The sequence below is a fragment of the Piliocolobus tephrosceles genome, chromosome 11 (assembly GCF_002776525.5).
Source record: "Piliocolobus tephrosceles isolate RC106 chromosome 11, ASM277652v3, whole genome shotgun sequence".
Classification (NCBI taxonomy): domain Eukaryota; kingdom Metazoa; phylum Chordata; class Mammalia; order Primates; family Cercopithecidae; genus Piliocolobus; species Piliocolobus tephrosceles.
In genome coordinates this window covers 61169918-61187624 of record NC_045444.1, presented here as the reverse complement: position 1 = coordinate 61187624, position 17707 = coordinate 61169918, and the positions used below count along the sequence as shown (strand labels likewise).

At 40.2% G+C, this 17707-nt stretch overlaps 1 protein-coding gene and 1 non-coding gene across 2 annotated transcripts; one reads left to right on the top strand and one right to left on the bottom strand.

Moving 5' to 3' along the window:
- Window positions 1-7428: 7428 nt before the first annotated feature.
- Window positions 7429-7535, bottom strand: LOC111542866. The gene has a single exon (XR_002731677.1). It is a non-coding gene; the product is annotated as a U6 spliceosomal RNA (small nuclear RNA).
- Window positions 7536-14247: 6712 nt separating this feature from the next.
- On the top strand, window positions 14248-17707 carry ATP5MC3 (ATP synthase membrane subunit c locus 3). The gene is made up of 5 exons (XM_023212307.3): window positions 14248-14364; window positions 14554-14665; window positions 15858-15935; window positions 16597-16790; window positions 17449-17707. Exons 2-5 carry the CDS (start codon window positions 14627-14629, stop codon window positions 17561-17563), a joined length of 426 nt encoding a protein of 141 aa, XP_023068075.1. The 5' UTR covers window positions 14248-14364; window positions 14554-14626; the 3' UTR covers window positions 17564-17707.

Sequence of the window (17707 nt, the reverse complement as noted above, 5' to 3'; positions counted from 1 at the left end):
TGTAGTTATTGATCATGTGTGTTTGTTGGACCATGTTTTCTACTTCAAGTTCAGTTACAAGTTTTTAATTTAAAACATGCATCTTTTGCTTAGCTATCCTCTAGTTCAAATCAATGAAAGCAATTTTAACAAGCACTCTAATTCAATCCATAAACAAATCCTGATGCTTCCATTTGCAGACCCCGTTTTGTAGGATGTGTCTCCTTGATGTTTTGCCTCTGAACATCATACTCCACTTAAAATTATTGTATAGTGATCACTACTTTAAGCCAAGTTCCCTGGCTTGAGGACCTGACATAGGAAACTAACCTAATTTTCAAAGTCCAGAAAGCAGGAATTTTTAGAAGGGCAAGATGGGTAAGGAAAAGTCTGAGACTAATCATCTAATGGAATAATTTATTGAAATCAGTAATGGGAAAAGGTGACCAAGAAAAGTATGACTAGCTCTGTGTAACCATGTTATTCCTCCATAGGACCATGATCATCCAAAAATGGAGAGAAAACAAAGCATACTCAGCATGGTGCACTTGTACCACATGTAAACCCTAGAATTCTGTAATTGATATAAGGAATTGACTGGGAATATGACCCTTACAGACCTCACTGGGACTACAGTAGCAGAAAATGTTGATAAATAAAAGTGCTTTGAAACATTTTGTTACTGTTGTGAAATTTCCTATCTCTTAACCAAAATTTGAATATCTGGGTCCATTAAATATAGATGAATTTAACTTCTTGAAGAAGAATGAGGACTTACACTTACAATTGATTTTATTAAAAAATAGCCAAAATTCACATAACATCTTCTTATCACATATAAGAAACTATAGCCAATATATAGATAGAAAGGTACACACACACCATACACACACATACACACACACATACAATGCTTTAAAATAACAATAGCCTAGCCATAGATAGATTAGAGTGAGAATATAATTTGAAGAGTATTGGGTAGAACTATAGACTAAAAGTATACCCAAGCCTATCACCAAGAACTGAAATTCAACATTTAGCCAGGATTCCCTTTGGTTTAATTAATGCAAACACACAGAGGGAATAATATATTTTCTCAATTATTGTGAATTTTTACAACATTCCTAACACATTTTTTAAATTTTTAAAGTAATTCATGCTTATTGTAACATATCAAATAATACAGAGATGTATAAAGAAAAAGTTAAGTTTATCCTTTTCTTCCCAACCCCATTTCTCAAAAATTCATTGAGTGCCTCTTAATGGGCTAAGCATGTTCTAGACTCTGTGAATACAGCAATGGAAAAAACAAAGTTGGCCGGGCGCAGTGGCTCATGCCTGTAATCCCAGCGCTTGGGGGGCCGAGGTGAGCGGATCAGCTGAGACAGCCTAGACGACATGGTGAAACCGCATCTGTACTAAAAAAAAGAAAAGAAAAAAAGAAAAAGAAAAACTACGAAAAGTAGTCGGATGTGGTGGCACACATCTGTAATCCCAGCTACTCGGGAGGCTGAGACACAAGAATCACTTGAATCCAGGAGGCAGAGGTTGCAGTGAGCTGAGATCATGCCACTGCACTCCAGCCTGGGTGACAGAGCAAGACTCCATCCCAAAAAAAAAGAAAAAAACAAAGTCCCTGTCCTCATAGATTTATAGTCTAATACAAGAGCCAAACAAACTAATGATGAATACATGACACCACATAGCAAGAAGAGCTCTGAAGAAATATAAAGATAGGTAAAGGATTTGGGAAGACCTCTCTTAAGAGGTGACATTTGAGCAAAGACTTGAAGGAAGTGAAAGTGAGAGCCAAGTGACTATCCAGGGGAAAAGTATTACAAGCTGAAGGAACAAAACATACAGCTCTGTGAGGTGGAGTGTAGTTCATACGTTTCAGGAACAGCAAGGAGGCCAGTATGTGTGAAGCAGAATGAGCAAGGACTTGCCTTTTTGTCCCTTAATAGAAACTCTTTGTATTTACTCCGTGTAATTATGCTACCGGCTATGCGAAGTTAAATTCATTTGATCCATTAATTTTTAATTTTTAGAAATTTTTAAAAATTTTACTTCTCATACGGTTTGCATGGTTCCAAATTCAAATCTACAAAGCAGAGTACACTCAAAGAAGTCCAGCTTCTATTCCTTTTTTTTTTTTACATAATTTATCTTATATTTAGGATAATTGAAGGAAAAATTTTTTTTTATTATACTTTAAGTTCTAGGGTACATGAGCTCAACGTGCAGGTTTGTTACATATGTATACATGTGCCATGTTGGTGTACCGCACCCATTAACTCGTCATTTACATTAGGTATATCTCCTAATGCTATCCCTCCCCCATCCCCTCACCCCACAACAAGCCCCGGTGTGTGATGTTCCCCACCCCGTGTCCAAGTGTTCTCATTGTTCAATTCCCACCGATGAGTGAGAACACGTGGTGTTTGGTTTTCTGTCCTTGTGACAGTTTGCTCAGAATGATGGTTTCCAGTTTCATCCATGTCCCTACAAAGGACAAGAACTCATCCTTTTTTATGCCTGCATAGTATTCCATGGTGTATATGTGCAGCATTTTCTTAATCCAGTCTATCATTGATGGACATTTGGGTTGGTTCCAAGTCTTTGCTATTGTGAATAGTGCCGCAATAAACATACATGTGCATGTGTCTTTATGGCAGCATGATTTATAATCCTTTGGGTATATACCCAGTAATGGGATGGCTAGGTCAAATGGTATTTCTAGTTCTAGACCTTTGAGGAATTGCTGCACTGTCTTCCACAATGGTTGAACTAGTTTACAGTCCCACCAACAGTGTAAAAGTGTTCCTATTTCTCCACATCCTCTCCAGCACCTTTTGTTTCCTGACTTTTTAATGATCACCATTCTAACTGGTGTGAGATGGTATCTCATTGTGGTTTGATTTGCATTTCTCTGATGGCCAGTGATGATGAGCATTTTTTCATGTGTCTGTTGGCTGCATAAATGTCTTCTTTTGAGAAGTGTCTGTTCATATTTTTTGCCCACTTTTTGATGGGATCGTTTGATTTTTTTCTTGTAAATTTGTTCAAGTTATTTGTAGATTCTGAATATTAGCCCTTTGTCAGATGGGTAGATTGTAAAAATTTTCTCCCATTCTGTAGGTTGCCTGTTCACTCTGATGGTAGTTTCTTTTGCTGTGCAGCTCTTTAGTTTAATTAGATCCCATTTGTCAATTTTGGCTTTTGTTGCCATTGCTTTTGGTGTTTTAGTCATGAAGCCCTTGCCCGTGCCTATGTCCTGAATGGTATTGCCTAGGTTTTCTTCTAGGGTTTTTATGGTTTTTGGTCTAACATTTAAGTCTTTAATCCATCTTGAATTAATTTTTGTATAAGGTGTAAGGAAGGGATCCAGTTTCAGCTTTCTACATATGGCTAGCCAGTTTTCCCAGCACCATTTATTACATAAGGAATCCTTTTCCCATTTTTGTTTTTGTCAGGTTTGTCAAAGATCAGATGGTTGCAGATGTGTGGTATTACTTCTGAGGGCTCTGTTCTCTTCCATTGGTCTATATCTCTGTTGTGGTAACAGTACCATGCTGTTTTGGTTACTGTAGCCTACAGTAGGTGTATGTGTCCAGGAATTTATCCATTTCTTCTAGATTTTCTAGTTTATTTGCATAGAGGTGTTTATAGTATTCTCTGATGATAATTTGTATTTCTGTGGGATCAGTGGTGATATCCCCTTTATCATTTTTTATTGCATCTATTTGATTCATCTCTCTTTTCTTCTTTATTAGTCTTGCTAGTGGTCTATCAGTTTTGTTGATCTTTTCAAAAAATCAGGTCCTGGATTCATTGATTTTTTTTGAAGGGTTTTTTGTGTCTCTATCTCCTTCAGTTCTGCTCTGATCTTAGTTATTTCTTGCCTTCTGCTAGCTTTTGAATGTGTTTGCTCTTGCTTCTCTGGTTCTTTTAATAGCGATGTTAGGGTGTCAATTTTAGATCTTTCCTGCTTTCTCTTGTGGGCATTTAGTGCTGTAAATTTCCCTCCACACACTGCTTTAAATGTGTCCCAGAGATTCTGATATGCTGTGTCTTTGTTCTCATTGGTTTCAAAGAACATCTTTATTTCTGCCTTCATTTCGTTATGTACCCAGTAGTCATTCGGGAGCAGGTAGTTCAGTTTCCATGTAAGTGAGTGGTTTTGCTTGAGTTTCTTAGTCCTGAGTTCTAGTTTGATTGTACTGTGGTCTGAGAGACAATTTGTTATAATTTCTGTTCTTTTACATTTGCTGAGGAGTGCTTTACTTCCAACTATGTGGTCAACTTTGGAATAAGTGTGATGCGTTGCTGAGAAGAATGTATATTCTGTTGATTCGGGGTACAGAGTTCTGTAGATGTCTATTAGGTCTGCTTGGTGCAGAGCTGAGTTCAATTCCTGGATATCCTTGTTAACTTTCTGTCTCATTGATCTGTCTAATGTTGACAGTGGGGTGTTAAAGTCTCCCATTATTATTGTGTGGGAGTCTAAGTCTCTTTGTAGGTCTCTAAGGACTTGCTTTATGAATCTGGGTGCTCCTGTATTGGGTGCATATATATTTAGGATAGTTAGCTCTTCTTGTTGAATTGATCCCTTTACCATTATGTAATGGCCTTCTTTGTCTCTTTTGATCTTTGTTGGTTTAAAGCTTGTTTTATCAGAGACTAGGATTGCAACCCCGGCCTTTTTTGTTTGGTTTTCCATTTGCTTGGTAGAACTTCCTCCATCCCATTATTTTGAGCCTATGTGTGTCTCTGCGTGTGAGATGGGTCTCTTGAATACAGCATATTGATGGGTCTTGATTCTTTATCCAATTTGCCAGTCTGTGTCTTTTAATTGGAGCATTTAGCCCATTTACATTTAAGGTTAATATTGTTATGTGTGAATTTGATCCTGTCATTATGATGTTAGCTGGTTATTTTGCTCGTTAGTTGAGGCAGTTTCTTCCCAGCATTGGTGGTCTTTACAATTTGGCATGTTTTTGCAGTGGTTGGTACTGGTTGTTCCTTTCCATGTTTAGGGCTTCCTTCAGGAGCTCTTGTAAGGCAGGCCTGGTGGTGACAAAATCTCTCAGCATTTGCTTGTCTGTGAAGGATTTTATTTCTCCTTCACTTATGAAGCTTAGTTTGGCTGGATATGAAATTCTGTGTTGAAAATTATTTTCCTTAAGAATGTTGAATGTTGGCCCCCACTCTCTTCTGACTTGTAGAGTTTCTGCTAAGAGATCTGCTGTTAATCTGATGAGCTTCCCTTTGTGGGTAACCCGACCTTTCTCTCTGGCTGCCCTTAATATTTTTTCCTTCATTTCAACTTTGGTGAATCTGACAATCATGTGTCTTGGAGCTGCTCTTCTCGAGGAGTATCTTTGTGGCATTCTCTGTATTTCCTGAATTTGAATGGTGGCCTGCCTTGCTAGGTTGGGGAAGTTCTCCTGGATAATATCTTGAAGAGTGTTTTCCAACTTGGTTCCATTCTCCCCATCACTTTCAGGTACACCAATCAGACGTAGATTTGGTCTTTTCACATAGTCCCATATTTCTTGGAGGCTTTGTTCATTTCTTTTTACTCTTTTTTCTTTAAACTTCTCTTCTTGCTTCATTTCATTCATTTGATCTTCAATCACTGATACCCTTTTTCCACTTGATTGAATCGGCTACTGAAGCTTGTGCATGCGTCACGTTGTTCTCTTGCCATGGTTTTCAGCTCCATTGGGTCATTTAAGGTCTTCTCTACACTGTTTATTCTAGTTAACCATTCATCTCATCTTTTTTCAAGGTTTTTAGCTTCTTTGCTGTGGGTTCAAACATCCTCCTTTAGCTCGGAGAAGTTTGTTATTACCCATCGTCTGAAGCCTTCTCTCAACTCGTCAAAGTCATTCTCTGTCCAGCTTTGTTCCATTGCTGGCGAGGAGCTGCGTTCCTTTGAAGGAGAAGAGGCGCTCTGATTTTTAGAATTTTTAGCTTTTCTGCTCTTGTTTATCCCCATCTTTGTGGTTTTATGGTCTTTGAACATGGTGACAAACAGATGGGGTTTTGGTGTGGATGTCCTCTCTGTTTGTTAGTTTTCTTTCTAACAGTCAGGACCCCCAGCTGCAAGTCTGCTGGAGTTTGTTGGAGGCCCACTCCTGACCGTTTGCCTGGGTATCACCAGCGGAGGCTGCAGAACAGCAAATATTGCAGAACAGCAAATGTTGCTGCCTGATCCTTCCTCCGGAAGCTTCATCTAAGAGGGGCACCTGGCCGTATGAGGTGTCAGTTGGCCCCCTACTGGGAGGTACCTCCTAGTTAGGCTAATCAGGGCTTAGGGACCCACTTGAGGAGGCAGTCTGTCCGTTCTTATATCTCAAACTCCATGCTGGGAGAACCACTACTCTCTTTAAAGCTGTCAGACAGGGATGTTTAAGTCTGCAGAAGTTTCTGCTGCCTTTTGTTCAGCTATCCCTGCCCCCAGAGGTAGAGTCTACAGAGGCACGCAGGCCTCCTTGAGCTGCAGTGGGCTCCACCCAGTTTGAGCTTCCTGGCCACTTTGTTTACCTCAAGCCTCAGCAGTGGTGGGTGCCCCTCCCCCAGCCTCACTGCTGCCTTGCAGTTGGATCTCAGACTGCTGTGGTAGCAGTGAGCAAGGCTCCATGGGTGTGGGACCTTCTGAGCTAGGTGTGGGATATAATCTCCTGGTGTGCTGTTTGCTAAGACCATTGGAAAAGCGCAGTATTAGGGTGGGAGTGTCCCAATTTTCCAGGTACCGTCTGTCACAGCTTCCCTTGGCTAGGAAATGGAATTCCCCAACCGCTTGTGCTTCTCGGGTGAGGCGATGCCCCGGCTTGCTTTGGCTCACACTCTGTGGGCTGCACCCACTGTACAATAAGCCCCAGTGAGATGAACCTGATACCTCAGTTGGAAATGCAGAAATCACCAGTCTTTTGCATTGCTCACGCTAGGAGCTGTAGACTGGAGCTGTTTCTATTTGGCCATTTTGGAACTTTTTTTTTTTTTTTTTTTGAGATGGAGTCTCGCTCTGTCACCAGGCTGGAGTGCAGTGGCATATCTTGGCTCACTGCTACCTCCACCTCCCAGGTTCAAGCAATTCTCCTGCCTCAGCCTCCCGAGTAGCTGGGACTACAGGTGCGCACCACCATGCCCAGCTAATTTTTGTATTTTTTGTAGAGGGGGGTTTCACCGTGTTGGCCAGGATGGTGTCGATCTCTTGACCTTGTTATCCACCCACCAGATCCTCCCAAAGTGCTGGGATTACAGGCGTGAGCCACCACATCCAGCCCAGCTTCTATTTTTATTCCCTCTGACCTGTTCCTTCCCCCACAGGTGACTATGAACCTTCTATTTTTTAAATATAAGAAATAAATTTGTAATTCTCTTCATGTCTTAGATAAAATCACATATCTCTCTTCACTTCTGAGATAAATGATAGCATACTATAAAAATATGGAATACTTGATGGATTTATGTGTTGTCCTTGCATAGGAGCCATGCTAATCTTCTCTATGTCATTAAAATGTTGCTATATGTGCTGCTGAAACAAGCACTTAGGAGATCAAGATTTTACATGGGTAAAAATTCTGGAGCTAGACATGGTCTAGAGAGAGATGGCTTTAGTAGGTGCTACCATAAAGAGTCTTATATAGTCAGGAGACACCAGAAAGATGCCAGGTGTCTGAAGAGAGAGTAAGTGGCCTGGGAATGGACCAAAAATATCAAAAGAAGAAGTGAAAAGACCACAAACAAACATTCCTACCTGACAACTCAATGTAGGGCCTAGTTCTTCCTCAACCTATGTTCCATTCCTGCCAATATTTATTATATCATGCAATGGATACATAAAGGGCTTTAATGTTTTGGGTTTTTTGATGAATTCTTTAGGCACATGAGAGTATAAACACAGAATCCTTCATAGACACACAAAAATGTCCAAGTATTTTAAACTCATACCACCAATTTTAAAATATTCCTTGGGTTCTCTGTTTGAATTTTGCAATATTCAAAAGAAATACTGGAGGCAATCCGAATTTTTCTCAAGAGACACACATCTTAGCTAAAAGAGAAGAATAATTATGGTGCTGGGAAAACTGGATATCCATATGAAGAAGACTGAAATTGATTCCTATCTCTTGCCTTACATAAAAGTCAAATCAAAATGGACTAAAGACTTAAATCTAAGATGTCAAACTATGAAACTACTACAAGAAAATATTGGGAAAACTCTCCAGGGCATTGGTCTGGGCAAAAATTTCTTGAGTAATACCCCATAAGCACAGGCAACCAAAGCAAAAATCGACAAATGGAATCACATCAAGTTAAAAAGCTTCTGCACAGCAAAGGACACAATCAAAGTGAAGAGACAACCCACAGAATGGGAGAAAATATTTGCAAACTACCCATCTGACAAGAGATTAATGACCAGAATATATAAGGAAGTCAAACAACTTTACAGGAAAAAAATATATAATAATCTGATTTTAAAATGGACCAAAGATTTGAACAGACGTTTCTCAAAAGAAGATATACAAATGACAAACAGGTATATGGAAAGGTGCTAAACATCACTGGTCATCAGAGAAATGCAAATCAAAACTATAATGAGATATCATCTCACCCCAGTTAAAATGGCTTTTATCCAAAAAACAGGCAATAAAAAATGCTGGCAAGGATGTGAAGGAAAGGGAACCTTCATACACTGTTGGTAGGAATGTAAATTAGTACAACCACTATGGAGAACAGTTTAGAGGTTCCTCAAAAAACTAAAAATAGAGCCCCCATATGATCCAGCAAACTACTGGATATATACCCACGAGAATGGAAATCAGTATGTCAAAGATATATATACACTCCCATGTTTACTGCAGCACTGTTCACACAACAGCCAACATTTGGAAGCGGCCTCTAAGTGTCCACCAGCAGATGAATGGATGAAGAAAATGTGGTAATTATACACAATGAAGTACTATTCAGCCATAACAAAAAATCAGATTCTGACATTTGCAACAACACGGATGGAACTGGAGGACATTATGTCAAATGAAATAAGCCAGGAACAAAACGATAAACATCGCTTGTTCTCACTTACCTGTGGAATAAAAAAATCAAGACAATTGCACTCATGGAGATAGAAAATGAAAGGATGGTTACCAGAGGACAGGAAGGGTAGTGTAGGGTGGGGGTAGGAGAAAAGGGGGGATGGTTAATGGGTACAAAAAGTAAAAAATAAAAAGAATGAATAAGACCTAGTATTTAATAGCACAACACGGTGACTATAGTTAATAATAATTTAATCGTACATTTAAAAATAGGTAAACGGGCTGGGTGCAGTGGCTCACGCCTGTAATCCCAGCACTTTGGGAGGCTGAAGCGGGCTGATCACCTGAGGTCAGGAGATCAAGACCATCTGGCTAACATGATGAAAGCCCATCTCTACTAAAAATACAAAAAATTAGCCAGGCATGGTGGCACACGCCTATAGTCCCACCTACTCAGGAGGCTGAGGCAGGAGAATCGCTTGCACCCTGGAGGTGGAGGGTGCAGTGAGCCGAGATTGTGCCACTGCACTCCAGCCTGGTGACAGAGCGAGACTCCGTCTCAAAAAAATAAAAAAATAAAAATAAAAATAAAAGAAAATAGGTAAACAGGTGTAATAGGATTGTTTGTAACACAAAGGATAAATGCTTGAGGGGATGGGTAGCCAATACCCTATGATGTGAGTATTACACACTGCACGCCTGTCCCAAAATAACTCATGTACCCCATAAATATATACACCTGCTGTGTACCCACATAAATTACAAAAAAGGATAATAAAATTATTGCCAATCATTTCATACATACTATTTATTATCCAGAAAACATTTATTGAGTGACTACTATGTTTAACACTCTGTTAGGTGCTATGAGAGACATAGCATGCATTAGACATAATGCCTGCTGTTGAGAATCTTACTATCTGTGCTAGTTATTAACTTATGACTTCTTAAGTTATTGACTTATAACTTATGACTTCTCAGCTACAAATCCATCTTTTTTTTCCCTTGCTTTGTTATTCTGGAGCTGGACCCTGTAAGCTGGACCCTGCCAAATTTCTGCTTTGGCAATGGTAAAATGATAGGTTCTGCCAATAGAAGATGATGGAGAGACACTGGGAGGCCAAAGCAGAGAAAAGGACTTGACATTCTTCTTCTGGTAGACGTTTTTGTGTGGAGCCAGTGGATTGGTTTGCAGGCGGGGCCTGGTAGTATTCACCTCTACAGTCCTCACAATTCAGTTTCGGCCCATGCCTCCAGCAAGTTTCTTCAGCACGGGTGGACTACACATTCCTGTGGCAGTCACACATTCTCCTCTAAATTTCTCAGTTTCCTTCTTCTTGTAAGTTCTTCTTCAGCCAAGGTTAGTAGCCATGCCTACAGGAGTACCACTGGACCCCTTAGAGTCCACTCTGCTCCTTTTAGGCATCTTTCACTGGTTAATGGTTTTTTTTAATGTTAAATTTTCCCTGTTCAAATCACAGGTATGTTTTTTGTCTACTGATTGGTCCCTAGCAGACATACCATACCATCAAATAAGGAAGAAAAGACAGATGTAAATTAATGTAAATTTGGGGGGAGAAGGGGCACTTCAGCTGTAATCACAGCCCAAAGGCCAAAGATCTTCAGAGATGTAAGTCTACAAAATTATCTATTAGTTTGGGTTGTGTTTAGCTGCATATAACAGAAACTGGCTTCATTGACTTAGCCAAATAGAGATTTATTTTTTTCATGTGACATGAACTCCATAAATGGGCAATTAAGGGCTGCTTACTCCAAAAAAAAGTGAAAAATTCAGGTTCCTACCTTCCAGATTCTCCATCCTTAACGTGTGACTTTTGTTCTTGTAGTTGCAATATTGCTGCCTCCCATCCAGACATTAGATCTGTATTCCAGAAAGAAAAAAAAAAAGGTAATGGAAAAGAAAGAATGATCCCTTTGAATCTATCCCTTTTCTGCACATTCTTAGGGGCATCACCAAGTAACTTCAACTCACATGTCATTGACCATTCCTAATCATAAGGGAATCTGAGAAGCTCAGCATTTTTTAAACTGGGGACAGATCTCTGTAAGTAAGAAAAAAAGGAGAGAATGGATGTTGGATAGGCAACTAGCTGTGTCTGCCACAAATTGAAAAATTAGGAAATTACTTACATTTGAGATGGGCAAGAATTAGCAGAGGGATTTGATTTCATTTCCATATACTTGTTCATTTTCTTTTCATATAAGTAGTCTTTTTATATTAATTATACACTATGAGATACAATTGTTTTTTCCTCAATAACTAGCATATCTTACCAGAAAAGAAGGACAGAATAACATTTATTTTATTAGGACATTGTTTTCATGTAGCTCGTTTATAAAGTTTAGCCTAGACCTAAAGAGGACATGGACACATACATTTACTCTTAGTTTCTTACTAAATTATTTGTGGCCTGTTTAGTAAATATTCTAGTCCAGTATACTAGATGTCATTAAAGTGGTTAAATAATTTGTAGAACAGTCAAAACTGAAGTTTAAGGACAAAATTTTCTACACTAGAAATTGATTAGCAGAGTAGGTAGTTAGTTGGTAGATCTGGGAGTGTTAGGATCTATTTAAGAGATACCTAGAAATCTTTTCTATCCGAATCATGCCATCTTTCAAGTCCTAACTCAAGTTTCTCTTCAGTAAGTTACTTTCTGACCAGGACAGTCGCTTTTCTAATGCAATTTCCCTTAGTGCATCACACAACTTTGTCCTGGAATGTGTAGTAATTTGTATTTTTCTCTAATTTTTTATATACATCAGTCCAGTTTCTCATATGCCCCAATTATATTGCAAACTCTTACCTTTTCCCTGTGTCCTCACAATGTTCAAAGAAAGGGCATAGTATTGATTTGAGCTAACCTGAATTGAATGTCCTATAAAACTAGTGCAGGTTCAGAGGCTTTTTTTTTTTTTCAAAGAGAAATTGATAACAAATTAAAGCCAACAATAAGACACAAAAGCTTTTATAAGAAAAACTAAATATAATAACAGCCCGGAATATTTTAAACTTATATTTCTGATTTTCATTTCAACAATTTTTTTTTTATAACACCAGCACGAGAAGGCTGGTGAAACTTTTGCAGGCTATTAATGTGTTTTTTTAAAAAAAAATTAAGACAGGGTGTCATTTCCATCACCCGGTCTGGAGTACAGTGGTGTAATTTTGTCTCACTGCAATCTCCACCTCCCAGGCTCAAGGGATCCTCCTGCCTCAGCCTCCCAAGTAGCTGGGACTACAGGCGTACACCATCATGCCCAGCTAATTTTTGTATTTTTTGTAGAGATGGGGTTTCGCTGTGTTGCCAGGCTGGTCTCAAACTCCTAAACTCAAGTGATTCACCCACCTTGACCTCCCAAAGTGCTCGTATTACAGGCCTGAGCCAGCATACCTGGCCTAAAATGTTCAAAAGTAGATAATTTAAATATCTTTCCATGTAGTCAGTTGGAATTACCTCCCTAAAGTTAATGATAACAATCCTACTATACCTCAATACTTCAAGGAAAGGCAGTTAGTAACCAAGACCTGGGCTTCTTTCTATCTGGTTTGCTATGAGCTACACTTGGAATTTTAAACTGAAATTCCCATTTTAAGATGCTGCTACTGGGCCGGGCGCGGTGGCTCAAGCCTGTAATCCCAGCACTTTGGGAAGCCGAGACGGGCGGATCACGAGGTCAGGAGATCGAGACCATCCTGGCTAACACGGTGAAACCCCGTCTCTACTAAAAAATACAAAAAACTAGCTGGGCGAGGTGGCGGGCGCCTGTAGTCCCAGCTACTCGGGAGGTTGAGGCAGGAGAATGGCGTAAACCCGGGAGGCGGAGCTTGCAGTGAGCTGAGATCCAGCCACTGCACTCCAGCCTGGGCGACAGAGCGAGACTCCGTCTCAAAAAAAAAAAAAAAAAAAAAAAACCATCTCTACGCATAAATCCACTTAGAATAATTTTTTCCCCAAGAGGACATATTATTGAAGTACAGGGCTTTATTGTTTATTCTACTGCAGACACCACAGGACACCATGTTCTTCAGGTTAGAATTGAGTACTTGAGAAACTATATGAATAATTGCTTGTTGAACTGTACACGTGAATTATCTCTATTTTCCAGCTAACGACTGAGCCTAAAATTATTAGTTTTTTTGTAATTTTGAACCATGTGCATTTGAAGTTGGATTAGTGACAAAGTCTTACTCATTTTTCAAGTGTGAGTTCTGAGGGCTTCTCCCCAGCGTTGCTGCTAGATAATACTGCACCTTTGTGCTAATCAGTAAAAAGTTGATCCTCTGGGTTGATGTTGTCTCATGCCAGGGCTCTAGGCAGAGTGGGCTGGTGTTCAGTCCCCAGCCATCTTCTTAGCAGGGCATTCTAGATGTTTAATCTCTTATGTTGACGTGTTGATATCACTTCCATTAGCCATTTGTTAGAATTACTAAATTAAATTTACATAATTCAAGGATCTAAAAAGACCAGAATTTCAGTCAGAGTCATTTTTCTGATATATTTCTGCATTCCTCTGAAGAAGATAATTTGTTCAAACTTAACAAAAACAGGTGTTAAAATTGAGTAGGTTTTGAGAATACTCAGACTTTTTTTAGTGTGAAGCCCTACATGAAATACATTACAATCCCTTAAATCTTCCAATCTTAGGGCTAGAATAAAAGTTGAGCACCCCCACTTTACCCAGAGGCAATTTTGTGTCCCAGATGACAAAGCTCTTAGATCTACTCATTTGCTTATGGCTCCACCAGTACTTCTAGGTCAGGCCCTCTTTCACCTGAAGGATTAGCCATACTTCTGGAACCATTTTCCAGGTTCCTTGAAATAAATACCTTCACTCTGCTGGGGACCCTAGTTTCCTGTTAAGTAGTAAATGACCCTTCTTTCCTCCCGCTAGCCACAGTCCTATTTCACAGAGGAAGAGAATGACCAGCAAAATCAACTTCTACTACAGAGAAGTAGCAACTGATAAAAGGCCAAATCTTACAACGTGAAGAAAAAGACCCACTATCCTGCAGCCAACTCATATCAAAAGTTAATCTGTTTAGTCCTCTCTGCTGGGGCTAGTCTACAGTTTTTCTTTTTGTCTCCCTCTTATCACTCACTGCCTGCCCAATCACCAGGTGGTTGTCGTTGTCCTTCCCGGCTAGTTGCCAATAAAGTTGTTACAAAGTGACCTTGACTGCTTCCTTGGTGCACCCGAAACCCCGCCTTCTTCATCCGGGTGCTGCGGCGCGAATAAGAGCTGGACCGCGCTTGCGCGCTCAGTCCCATTACTTCGACCTCTGCCGCCGCCCGTGCCGCCGCTACCTCTCGGGAAGGTAAGTGGAGGGCACAGGGAGCCCGGCCTGGTCAGGGCGGAGCGGCGCCCAATAGGGACCCATTCATTGTGCCGGCGCCTCACTGGGCACTGGGCCCAAACTGACGGCGTGCACGGGAGCCTGTGGGGCCTGGGTGGGAAGGACAGGCCCCTGGAGGGCACTTGACCTTAAGCCTCTTTGCCTCCGCAGAGAGGAAGAGGGAGAGGAGCCCACGTCACCTGTCAGCCAGTATCTCCAGCCGCGCGGTCCCGAAGAGTGTAAGATGTTCGCCTGCGCCAAGCTCGCCTGCACGCCCGCTCTGGTGCGTAGCCCAGGCAGGGCCGGGGGGATTGAGGGCTGGGCCGCTTGTCCTGGAGCGTCCACGTTGTTGAATGGGGCAGCCCTCAGGCGGGGCACACCGCCCTCCGGGAACGGCTGTGTCCTCACCCATTAACCCATTGTCGTTTTCTTCCTTTCTTCCTAATCTTAGGGCATCTCAGCCTTCTCGCCACTAGGGCGAGGCAGAGCAGCCGAGGCCTAGCTGTCAGGCCTCACTCGGTGTAGGTCAAATTCTCCTGTCCTTAGACCCGGAGCGGCCCTTTCCCCCACCTCCTCTCAGCTTCTCTGTTGGATTGGGGTCGACGCGAAGGTTGGAGTACTGCAGAGGATGTAGGGGGCCGCTGAGGCCTAGTTCACCTCAGCAGTGCTTTCCAGTCCCTGCCTGTAGGTCAAACTCGTTGCTGCAGAGGGAGGGACTTTGCCTTTCCGTGTGGGGGCGGAAGAAGGTGGTGGGGGAACGAGCCCAGAGTCTTTCTTACTGCCTCTGGAGTATTATTTTCATAACAATTTTGCAGGCTTTAAGTGAGTCTAAATCTGGAAGATTTGTCTTAGACAATCAGATCTTGGTTCTGAAGGGTTTTTCTGTGACCTTAGTTTATAGACACTCAAGGGTAGAGAAGTTGGACCGGAATATGTCCTTATGGTCAGATATTTCACAGATTATTCTTAAACTGAAGTAGAATTGCTTAAGTTCCTTTTTTAAACACTTTTTTTTATGATTAATGGTCATATAGAAATATCTTTGAAATGGTCAGGGCTTATGTTAACTGCTGGGCTATTTTGAATGATGAATGTTCATAGTGACACTACTAATATACTTGTTGGTCCACTTAAAATTGCCAAAGAATGTGTGGTATTTATTGCTTTTTTCTGACTTGACTTGTGGCGCTACAATAATGGAAATGTCAAAAGCAGTTCTTACTCTCTTTGTAATTAATTGTTATTAGAAATTTTATTTAAGGTGGCAAGCTTTACAATTTGATTAGCATGAAACTGTATTAAAATTACTTAATGTATTAAAAATGACCAAACAGCGAAGAGTCAATTCAGACGTCTCTGATTAATTTTTACTGCTTGCTTTTTTAGAATTCATGGTACCAGAAAAGTCATTGAAATCTTACCTGTATTCTTTCTTAATATTGGAATTCTTTTTTTTTTTTTTTAATCATTAATAGATCCGAGCTGGATCCAGAGTTGCATACAGACCAATTTCTGCATCAGTGTTATCTCGACGAGAGGCTAGGACTGGAGAGGTAATAGTAGCAATAATTGAAATTAGATAACACTACCAAGTAAGAGTAGAGTTTTGATTAGAGTGAAGGAAAAAACTTTATAAGAGTTTGAGGGCAATTCTTTTCCACCCTTTTATCCAAAAAACTAGATGAGCCAAGTAGAGAAATTTCTCTATCCAAAACTTGACCAAGAAATACTGTAGTACTTATATTCAAGTCTTATCGATTTAAGTTGCCTATATTTAAAATTATAATAGCTACAGTTATTGAAAACTCTATTGGGCTGGATGCGATGGCTCACACCTGTGTTCCTAGCACTGTGGGAGGCCAAGGCGGGAGGATTGCTTGACCCCAGGAGTTCGAGCCTATAGTGAGCTATGATCACACCACACTATACTGCACTCCAGCCTGGGTGACAAACCAGGTGAGACCCTCTCTTTAAAAAAAACAAAACAAAAAAACCCTACTTTAAAAGCGTATTTATATATGTTGTTTCTTAATTTTCACCACGCTTTTAAGATGTAGATACTGTTATCCCTATTCTGCAAGAGTGAGATTATTCTAAGCTCTTGATTTGCCTCTTTACACTCAGCTACAAAGTAAAAAAGTAGTTATTTTGACAGTATGATACTTAATTAAAATGATTACTGATAGACCTTTACCTTTATTTTCTGTTTTCTAGGGCTCTACGGTATTTAATGGGGCCCCGAATGGTGTGTCTCAGCTAATCCAAAGGGAGTTTCAGACCAGTGCAATCAGCAGAGACATTGATACTGCTGCCAAATTTATTGGTGCAGGTGCTGCAACGGTAGGAGTAGCTGGTTCTGGTGCTGGTATTGGAACAGTCTTTGGCAGCCTTATCATTGGTTATGCCAGGTAATCATTTCTATCCCTCAATAAGTAAGTTTAAGAGCATGCTTGCAATAGTTGGAAACTTAGCTACTGAAATAATAGCTACTTTGCATTAAGTGCTTACTCTGTGTCTTGCATTACATTTAAAGGGCTTTGTATGCATTATCTCACTTAATTCTCATAACAGCATTTGGGGTATTATGAGAATAACACCTATGAAGGTCTAGAGACACAGCGGTCACATTACTTGCCCAGGTCATAGCTAGTAAATATCAGAAAATGAATTTTAACTACATCTGACTTAAGAGTGTGCATTCCTAATTGTTAAACTATTTTGGGAATAAAATTATTAGAGCACATTCCTTAAAATAATCGATTTATTTTATTTAAGACCTAAACTGTCAGATCTTAAAAGGTACAGACCATATTTTCAGAGGGATAAGAATGTCAGAACCCATCAAAATGAATGAAAAGTAACCATTTATATTGAGAGACAGCCCCCTACCTTTACACCATATTGTCAGAATTGAGGAGACTAGTATAAGAGAGATCTAGGCAAATACTCTTCCAGCAGACTTTTCAGTTTACAAAAATTCCCACACTAGTAATCTGATTCTTTAACGTTTACCAAACATGTTGAAACTAATATTTCAAAGTAACAGTCATATGTGGTCTCTTTTAGAAACCCTTCGCTGAAGCAGCAGCTGTTCTCATATGCTATCCTGGGATTTGCCTTGTCTGAAGCTATGGGTCTCTTTTGTTTGATGGTTGCTTTCTTGATTTTGTTTGCCATGTAACAAATTACTGCTTGACATGTTGGCATTCTTATTAATTACGGATGTAATTCTGTGTATCTTACTGTGACTCCAAAAACTGTAGTATTGGTGTCATGGAAATGTACGTTATTTCCAAAGTCATTTCATTAAAGATGAAAACTTTAA

Excerpts from the sequence above, each read along its gene's own strand:
- ATP5MC3 (XM_023212307.3), top strand. The coding sequence starts at position 14,627 with ATGTTCGCCTGCGCCAAGCTCGCCTGCACGCCCGCTCTG. Across the intron at positions 14,666-15,857 it reads TCGCCTGCACGCCCGCTCTG|ATCCGAGCTGGATCCAGAGT; the intron begins GTGCGTAGCCCA and ends AATCATTAATAG. Across the intron at positions 16,791-17,448 it reads CTTATCATTGGTTATGCCAG|AAACCCTTCGCTGAAGCAGC; the intron begins GTAATCATTTCT and ends GGTCTCTTTTAG.